This window comes from Sinocyclocheilus rhinocerous, unplaced genomic scaffold (genome assembly GCF_001515625.1).
Source record: "Sinocyclocheilus rhinocerous isolate Xijiao unplaced genomic scaffold, SAMN03320098_v1.1 scaffold257, whole genome shotgun sequence".
Taxonomy (NCBI): Eukaryota; Metazoa; Chordata; class Actinopteri; order Cypriniformes; family Cyprinidae; genus Sinocyclocheilus; species Sinocyclocheilus rhinocerous.
In genome coordinates, this window is record NW_015634026.1 from 1,879,520 (window position 1) to 1,890,035 (window position 10,516).

The following is a 10,516-nucleotide window of genomic DNA, read 5'->3' on the forward strand; positions in this document are numbered from 1 at the left end:
GACTCTTCTCTAATTAATTCATAGGAAAACCTTTCTTTGAATGAACACACATATCCGTCAGGTCATTGTGTTTGTTGTTACTGTTCTTGTATATTGTCTTTTGTATTGTATACTGCTTTATGCATGCTTATGATAGAACCACTCATTCATGTAACCTTACATATACCATGTTTGGTCTCTATGAATTCGTCTTCGGATGATCTAATTGAGAGTGTATATTATATGTTTATACCTATGCAACATATTAGTGTTCCCTTTACGATTTTGATCCTTACTACATGCTCTGCATTAATACTGTATGAAAGTATTTTCTGTGGCCACGAAAATACCCTTTCCTAGAGTTGATATGAACTTACAATGAATGTTCGCTGGATGAACAGATTAGTTGAGGGCAATTTCATTCTGCTACAGTTACTACTGGCAGCTAATATAAATAATTATAATTAATCATAATTAACTGTAATTATTTATATACATTTCCCTTTTGAGCTAATTTGCTACAAATCTCAGATTAGCAGCCCATATAAATGGTACCAGAATAAATTAATCTGTTATTGGGCGAAGAAATCCCCACTTTCAGTTTTAAATGTATAAGTCTTAAGTCTGACGAAGAAATATCATATTAGCGGCATTAATTAATCTGCGTGGCGAAGAAATCCCACTGCCAGTGATATTAAAACTGGGCGACGAAGAAATCGTGCTGCAGTATATTTACTTTTAATAGTGATTTGAGCGATGTTCCTCATCTCCCTAAATTAAGGCCTTCTTGTAACCATCGCGTATCATTGTAGTCACTGAAGTGATGCAATTGAATAGCGAATTAATGGTGTAATTCTAGCCTAGCAAACTAGTAATTTGCCATTGTCTGTGAAGTTAATGTGCTGTTTTGATTTGTGAAAGAAGTTGTATGCGATACGTCATAACTGACTGTGCGTGAGTTCCCATGCATGTTTACAGCAGTGCAAGTTCTGCTCCACTTGTGCGTGTTGTAAGCTTGCATCTCTTAGCAACATCTGACCCTGGGGGTGGAGAGCAGCCTCTTCCGGTTCAATCTGATAACAGCACACACGTCACAGACCCTTGCGTAAACAAACAACTGAGTGTAGCCAAAGCTAACTCTGTAGCAGCCGCACAGGCATTTAAGCTAAGCCCATTACCTCAACTGTTAGCTGTTAGCATCCGACTAACTGACTCTGTGTGAGTGTAAAGTGGAAAGTTTGAACCACTCCTCCTCTCTCTCTCCCCCTCCCTCTTGGTTTCACTTCCTGTTTGTGCTATCACCTTCTGTTTAGACTCAGTTAGGTCGGTCCCTCTCCACATACTTTGGTTCTAATTTTATTTTCATTAATTTACCTTTGTTCAGCTTGAATGTACCAATTCAGCTAAGTTGATTTTAATTGAATCTGAGATTTAATTAGTTCAATTTATTTATTTTTCCTTTTAGTTTCCTACAGCTATTAGGACCTTTTTGTTTTACTTTTACCTTATTTTAGTTTGTTTGACCATCACCTTCTTCCCTCTCGGTATAGGATTATAGCAGTTCTAGCAGCTGTTGTATCCTTAATGAGCCGTACAGGTTATTAGTAGCCCTAATTCCTGTCTCTGCTATACCCCTCCTCCTCAGCACGAGGCCTATTGCATAAGGTACAGTTACCATTCATTATGCTACAGGCCCCTGAGAAGACTAGAAACACTTCCTAGTGTCTCTGTTTATATACGTTGAGGTGTTTGTGTCCCTGCTAGCTTAGCTAACAGTCTCCCTAGGTTTATGACCCTGCAGCAGCATTCCTTTGAACAAGTGACAACTGCTTAGTCATATCTCCTAGCTTAAACTAAATAAGAGATTCCTGCCCGCACAGGAACCTGGACCACAGCTGAGACCATGTGATGCACACACTCCCATGAGTCTCTTCAAATATTGTTCAAGTTTCCTGCCGCTGTTTTGGATATTGCACCCATGACGTCTTGACTCTTGTGTTGTTGTTGTTGTTTTTTCCTAATAAAGTTTCTAATAAACTGTTTAACTGCACTCGCAAATGAATCTCAAGTTATTTTATGTGATAGTTATATATATTCTAAATAAACAACAAACAAAAAATATATACATTTCAAATTACATATGCAAAATATCATACTCTAAGACAAAGAGTCGTAAATTTTCCCTCCAAAAGTCACCATTGGCTCTGTGACCTCTGTGAACAGATTAGTTGAGGCCAATTTAATTCTGCTACAGTTACTACTGGCAGCTGATATAAATAATTGTAATTAATCATGTTATGCGGGCCTTTGTCTTCTCAGGTGTGAATCACAGCATTATCCATGACCATTCATGCCCCCTCGCATATTCCTTTTCTACACAAAATATGTCTTAGAAAATTTAAATCAATTTATTGTTTTCTGTGAATGAGTGAGTAAGATGATTTTCACATCATTTTGAAGCAAAAACTCTAGATGTCAAGATCCAGTTCTCAAAAGTATTGCGAACAAATGTTCTGTGTGTGTTTTATGGCCTTATTTCAGTGACTTTAAAATTTTAGTTTTTCACTAAGCACGCATAAACGTTGTTTTCTCAAAAACACAATCACGTACATACATGCTGCTCACATATTATTGTGGCCCAGTTTGTGCTGATTACAGTGTTATTAAACTTTAGCCATTAAAATGTTTATAAGCAACTGAAAAAAGCACAAATGTCAGGGCATGTCAAAACTTATCCAGGGCCCCAAAACACCCTCAGACCCCAGAGGGTTAATATGATTTTCCAGTTGTTCTATGAGAAGCTGTACAGGTCAGAGGTATACTCTTCAGTCGAGTCTGATATGGAGAGTTTTTTCAGTGGCCTGAACATACCCAGAATCTCAGATGAAAAGAAAGAGATGCTTAACAAGCCTGCATATGACTGAAGAAGAAGTTAAATCAGCTATTAAAGCCTTATGTAAATAAGCCCAATGGGCTTACTTCAGAGTTCTATAAAGAATTTGAAGATCTTCTAGTCCCTCCTTTACTTAGAATGCTGTCTCACTCTTTTGACACAGGCAGCTTGCCACATTCAAAGTTAGAGACTAATTCAGTCTAAAGAAAAGGAAAAAAAATGGCAGAAGAATGTTTATCCTACCGAACAATGTCTTTATTAAACGTAGACAGGACGGTAATTGCTAAAGTTTTGTCTAAAAGGTTAGAAGCTGTAATTCCTGTTAATCTCCACTGATCAGACTTATTTTTTTCGAGGCTGAAATTCCTGTAATAATATTCAATGTTTTTTGAATGTTGTATAGCATGGACAAAATGTTCATGTTGGATCACTGGTGGTGTCTCTCGACGCTGAGAAGGCTATTGACTGGATAGAGTGGTCCTATCTTTTCTGGGTTTTAGACAAATTTAACCTTGCTAACAATCTTATAAGATGGGTAATGCTGCTCTATACGTAACTGCAAGCCTCTGTCATGTATTTGCTCCAGCGATCAAGCCCCTGAGTTTTCCAAGGATAGAATTATTCAAATCTTTAATAAATTCGGCATCTTTTCAATTTACAGTTTCAAAGACCTGTGTTAAGTGTAAAATGGAAGACGGTACATATTTTCAGTGTATTATTGACTGTTAAGGCATTCTTAATGGCATGTCTTAATGGGAATCTCTCTGGACCTTGACCCACTGGTGTGTATTTTAGGGATTCTTTCATATAACACCTGGAGCTCTTCTTAGATCCAGCTGCTCAAAATTTTATTTACTGCCAGACGCTGGATATTGCAGCAGTGGATTTCTGAAAAACCACCAACAAAGACACAGTGGACTAAGAGTGTATTGGACATTATCCCATTTGAAGCCTTGAGTTTTTTTCCTTAAAAACAAGCTATTTCAGTTTTACAAAACCTGGCACCCTTTTCTCTCCCACTTGGGAAACAGTTTGAGTTGGATTTTGAAGAACGGACTGCATGGCATTACATGGACCGAATTGAGGTGAACATATTACTGGGTGCCTCCAACTGTTGTATTTTTCTTTTTTTATTATTTAATTATTTATTACTACTATTATCAATAATATTTTTTGTTTTTTCCTGGCAATTGCTTTGCTTTCGACTGTGACAGTATGATTGTTTTACTACGATGCCTCTGAAGACAACTGTTAAAATATGTTTTTTTTGTTGTTGTTTTTGTTGTTGCTCTTCTTGCAAATAAAGGGAAAAAAGGAACTAAAACTCCATCGGTGACAGAAATGGAGAAAAATAAACCTTGGGAGAAACAAGGCTGGGGGACCAAGTCTCCTCTGGCCAGACGAAACCAGCATGGTGTGGTTTAATTCCAGGCTGCAACACAAGTTAATTTGAGCAGAGGACTTGTCTGATATTACATGTCATTAATTACACTCTACAACATTATACATGGCTTTTTAAACATTTTTCTCATGTCATTTATTGAAACGTTTTCATTATCTGTACAGCTCAAACAGGAAAACAGTATGAAGTCACAGATTTCAGCATGAAGTCATTGACTGACCCAAACCCATAAACAAAAAGACCACCAACAGGGAATCAAAGACAGAAAGTAAATATTCAGACTGATGATCTAGTTGGAAGAAATAGTCATGTCGATCCAAGAGCGCAGCTGGGAGACGCTGGCGTAGACTGCAGGGAAACGGGGGTCACAAGTGCTTCTTTCCCAAGACACAGAGCCCACCAGAGTCCAGACCCCTGAACTCTCACACACCAGAGGACCACCAGAATCACCCTGCGGAAAACACACATTTGAGACTGAACAGCAGCAACATTAATAAGGTAATGTGTTTCTTCTTGATTTGTCTTCATATACCTGGCAAGACGAGGAACCGGAGGCTCCAGCACAGATCATGGTATCAGTGATCCTGCTCTGACTCCAGATCTGCCTGCACACAGCAGGACTAATGATGGGTACGACTGTTTGCTGCAGGATCTCAGGGCTCGCTAAAAAAGAGAAGAAATCATGACACATTGCATTGCACAGTAAACAGATGTGTTTTTATTCTCTTTTTGTTTTACAGCTGACTGACTTGTGGTGGCAGTCTGGCCCCAGCCAGTGGTGAAGCAGCGGGTTCCAGGCACGATGTTGGTGTTTGATGGAGCCAGACATACAGGAGAGATACGGGGAGTAAATGTGACTGGAGCCGACAGTTTCAGCAGAGCAATGTCATTGTTGAAGGTTGCCCTGTTGTAGAGCGGATGGGTGATGACCTGCATATACATACAAGACGGATGATCAGTTAGTAGTGAGAGCTGACTTTTTAGAAGGTAAATAAAGATGTAAGCATTTACTTACAACCTGTATTTTTAGAATGTGGTTTAGATGTTTTCTTGAATTTTATATTTGTAAAAAATGTGTTGATGTTGTTAAATGTTAGTTTATTTTGGCAGGTTTTAGGAATACAATAGCATTCATTTTATACTTCAAAACTTCAATTAGAAAGAGACATGTTGTCTGATATTTGTACCAATTTGCACACTTTTCAACTGTAATATTGAGTTCACTGATTAAAACCCCCCACAACTGTTTAACCTTTTAAATGATGTCCGTTCAATCACAAATGAGAAATATGTGAGTTCAATTAAACAATAATAATAAAGATTAAAATTAGATTTAATTCAATTTAATTTAATCTAATTAAGATTAAAATCATTTTGCAACCTCTGAGATCACACCTTTTCTTAAATTACAGGACATACTCCTACTACTAAAATATTTATAATGAATATGTTTTTGTAGTGTAATGATGACTTGGTTATTATTATGTTTTACATGATGAATTCTCCGTTGTTTGACCTCATGAAGGCTTTAAGTCTTCTGACTATTTCCTTGAGAAGCATCATGATTTCAACTCTCTCATTGTATGTTATGATGTCATTGATTGTTTTGGATTAGAAGTAGCATTTGTTGTTGCTGTGTTGAAGTTTCAGTCAATTTATCATCCTATACTTGCAGTAAAAGAACTGCTTTCCCAATAAGTCTTTGACATTAACTAGTCACGTATTCAACCTTGGCAAGCCGTTGCAAGACAGTGATACTAAAGAGGATGGGACTAAAGTTGTGTCACACTATGATTATATCTTTAGAGCTGGGCTAAAGTAAAACTTAGTACTAATATCAGTTTCTTTAACACCACTTTAGATAAAATGAAGGAAAATAAACTGGTCAAACAAGTTATTTAAAGTAAGAGTGTTACGAAATGGTGTGCTTTTCTGCAACATCACTTACATTTTTTAATTCATAAAATGCTATAGCCAGTTTTATTTTATTTGAATCATGTTTACATGGTATGTCTACAATATAAAGTAATGGGTTCAGTTTTTCACAATTCAGATAGGACTTTTGTCCCTCAAACCTCCTCATACAAGAAGACAATACAATCTTAAGTACTTTACATAACCTCTGAGAAACCTGTGAAAACTTCTCTTTCGTTGTTTCATTCAGGCACACTTCCAAGTAAATTAGAGGAAAACGAATATTTTTGAAGCTCTTAATCAACTGAACCAATGTTTCACAAAAGGATTTACTTTCGAAGCGCCTGAAACACCACATTCTGGCAGCACCTGCTGCTCAAAATATTGTAATATTGAAAATGCAACGAAATATAAAGGAAATATAAAGATTTTTTATATTTCATTGCATATTATAATTTTTACGTATCATCAGAAAATTATTTTTACGTATCATTGTTCTTTTTGTATTTTGCACGCATAAGTATTAAAATGCATTAATAAAAATGAAGCTACACTATCCACCTAATTTTTCCCGCCGACATTTGTAAATTTAATGTGTCTGGCTTCTGGTGTCATCCTTCCAGTGGTGCCATGCTTCCAGTTATTTTTAGCTGTAAAAAAAACAGCTTGTTTTGCTTGATATTGCAAATTAGTGTGTCCATATTATTTTTAATGTATTATCTTAATTATAAACACACTGGCTTGTAGTGCAAACAGTTTTACCATTTACTGCACTTTATTCTTCTTCTCTTTATTTCCCTATGGTGGCTAATGAACCGGAAGTCTCCCACATTCACAGAAAACGTCTCGGTTACATATGTAACCTTGGTTCCCTGAATAGGGAACAAGATGCTGCGATGACATCATTGCTATGGGAAACACCTTCAGTGTGATGAATGTCTGAAGGCCTTATACCTTCATGCCAATTCATTGGCCAATAGCGCTTAGCACCCCCCCAAGGATACGTCACATATGCTCATATCAGCATGCTACGCGCAAATTCATCAGATTTCCATATCACAAAGGAAGTGCTATTGAAGGTACAGGAACAGCCAGCATCGTGGCATCTCGTTCCCTATTCAGGAAAACAAGGTTACATACGTAACTGAGACGTTTCCTTTCATAGGTTCATTCAATGCTGCAATGACATCATCACTATGGGAATGATATACCAAAATGTCATCATGTACCTGAAGATAACTGGAAGTCCAAGGAGAGCATCTGCTCAAGCGGACAAAACCTGGGAGCCAGGAGCCGTTCTTACATCCAGACTTAGAAGTAGAACTTAGAAGTAGAACTTGATGAAAGTGCTAGAAGAGGACCATCCTGCCGCAGCACAAATATCTTCCAACGAAGACCCCTTAAAGAGAGCCTGAGAAGAAGCCATTGCTCTTGTTGAATGAGCACACACCCCTAGAGGCAAAGTCAAACCACGTGCCTCATAGGTCATAGAGATAGCCTCCACTATTCAATGAGACATTCTCTGTTTGGTGATGGCAGTCCCTTTGTTTTTACCACCAACACATACAAACAACTGGTCAGATCCACGCCACTGGGCTGTGCGGTCGACATAGAACTTCAACACCCTCTCCGGGCAGATGCACCCCTGCAAGAAATGGGAAACCAGAGGTGACGTCCAACAGAAACACCTCCCATGGGTACATGCTCAGCAGATATGGCTGCCACATAAACCTTAAGAGTGGCAGGGGCCACCCCCTTAGAAAAATGACTCTGAAGAAACTCCAGTATTGAGCCTACAGGACAATGGACTGGGTCAAGATTGCGTTGCCTACACCAGGAGGCAAAAAGCTTTCACTTAAGGGTATACAAGCGTCTCGTGGAGGGAGCCCTAGAATTAAGAATAGTGTTGGTAATCTCCGTCAAGAGACCAGAACACATTAATGCACTCCACTCAGGGGACAGAACCATAACTTCTGCAAATCCGGGTGAGGATGCTAAATTATGCCCCGAGCCTGAGTTAGCAGGTCGTGTCTGAGGAGAACCTCCCAAGCGGGGCCGGCTAGCAGACTGACCAATTCTGAGTGGGCCAGAACTGGATGTGAAAGTACGCATCCTTTAAATCGATAATCACAAACTAATCTCTGGTTCGGATATGAGACGAAATGGATTTTAACATCAGCATCTTGAATTTGCTCACTCTGAGTGCAAGATTTAGGCGACACAAGTCCAAAATCAGACATAAACCGCCATCTTTTTTAGGCACAACAAAATACAAAAATACAAAAAACTAAATCTGAGTGAGGGGTACTTCTTCTATAGCCCCTTTCTCTAGGAGTGACACAATCTCCTGACTCAACGCTGAGGCCTCGCAGGGACGCACCATCGTAGAAATAACCCCGCTGAAAGGAGGCGGCCCTTTCCGGAAAAGGATGGTGTAACCGTGTCGAATGGTATGTAGCACCCACTGCAATATCTCGTGCAGGCGTCGCCACACGAACCAATAGTCAGCCAGGGGCCTTAACCGTTCTATGCTTGGAAGCTGCTGAACTGCAGGTGCCGAGATATCCTCTGATTGCAGAGAGCCGTTGGTGTCTGCAAAAAAAGGAAGCACATGTGGAGAGACTGCACTTAATGAACTCATTGTTATCACCTGACCCTCCTGTATTGGGCCCCGAAGCATGTGAATGGCAGGAACCTCCGTAACAGGAAGTTGTCCAATCACCCAATCGAGCCAGCACGCCACACCGAAATGGGGGCTTTGATGGCCATCATAAACGGGCCATGCACGCATTACCCTAGGGCTTTTTCTCGAACTCTGAAGGCTGGAAAGCGCAGAGTGTCTGAGGAAGTGCTCATCATGAAAGCTCGTTCTAGAACCACCCGAGGAGCAATATGCGGCAGGACAGTTAACCCTTTAGGCGCCAGGGTTTTTTGGAAAAATGCTGGATTTTGACATCAAGATTTCAAAAGCTTGTGGCTTGAAAGGGCTTAAAGATAGAGATCTAATGTAAATTAGAAAAATGTTGGGCATGACCGAAAGTTTATGTCGAAGCTGGGAGGCCACAATAAGAGAGGCGAATACACTTGTGCGGTTCATCCAAACTCTCCAAAGGAGTGTCTGACCTCCGAGGATGAGCGGGGGAATCAGGAATTACTTGGAGCTTGAGAACGAGAGGCCCTGGCCATCAAACGCAGGTCTATCCGTCTACGTTGTGGTGAGCGAACCGGTGGACAAGACCTAGGACCCCAATCCTTATGAGGGGGTTCCATAGGAGATGGTTCACTCCGCTGAACCTCGTGAGGGCGCTCCAGAGAAGACAAGTATGGATGAGCTGCAGGCGGTTGTCGTTCGACCTCCCTTGGTATGATGGTATAAGGGCTTAAGAAATTCGTCACACCAAAGGTGTTTCCCATAGTGATGCCATCATCGCAGCATTGAGTGAACCTATGAAAGGGAACGGCTTACTTCCTTCCGCATTGAAGAATAAGTTGGTTAAGTCGTTCATGTGTTTGCCAGATAATTGCCATCTAGCGGCAAACATTCGGAATTTCGAAAAGTTTCAAAACAGTATGATGCAAAAAAGTCTGCTTTGTTGATACAAGCTCCAAATCACTGATTCAAAACAAATGTAAATAAATCTGTTAGCAATCAGAATTATTTAATACAATATGTGTACAAAATAATACAATATGTGAAACCCCCTTCTTCCTCATTTTTTTTCAGTCAAACTTCTGATTATGATTCATTCTTTTAGAGGAAACTGCTTTCAAAACATTGCTATATTTACCACATCTTTCTCAGTTCTGTGCACCATCAAAAACCAGCAAGAGAATCCAGCTCATCTAGCTCTAAACAATATGGTTTGGTCAGATTCTGATATAGTGTGATTTCTCGCCAAGATGACTAAACACAGTAAATATTAAACTTGATTTTTATGTAATTGGGTAGTAGATGTTTACTGAATGCTAGTGTAGTATCCTGAAGAGGATCCTTCAGATACAGTGTTAGCAGTCTGAATTTACAACACTAAATAATTAATAATAATTTGCACTATGGCTTAAGTGACAGGTTAATAAAAGACTTATGGAATATCAGTCTTTGTCATATTCTAATAGAAGAAAAGTGGGTAATGCTTTATATTACAACCCGCAATGTACTGCGTAAGTAAACAGAATTTACAACGTAACTTTTTTGTAATTACAGTGTACCTATTCAGTACCTCCGTGTCATGCCGCACTCCTGAAGCAACCTCTCTTGGAAGAGCTACTGCCTTTAATAGACACAACGTGGGGGAGTTCTTTGATAACCTCTCTAAAGTGATGGACAG

General features: G+C 39.4%; 1 protein-coding gene across 1 annotated transcript; it reads right to left on the reverse strand.

Moving 5' to 3' along the window:
• Positions 1-4,520: 4,520 nt before the first annotated feature.
• Positions 4,521-8,979, reverse strand: LOC107745229 (chymotrypsinogen A-like). The gene is made up of 5 exons (XM_016559083.1): positions 8,844-8,979; positions 8,497-8,780; positions 5,024-5,204; positions 4,807-4,937; positions 4,521-4,725 (listed from the first exon to the last, which is right to left on the reverse strand). Exons 1-5 carry the CDS (start codon positions 8,977-8,979, stop codon positions 4,564-4,566), a joined length of 894 nt encoding a protein of 297 aa, XP_016414569.1. The 3' UTR covers positions 4,521-4,563.
• Between the last annotated feature and the right edge of the window lie 1,537 nt (positions 8,980-10,516).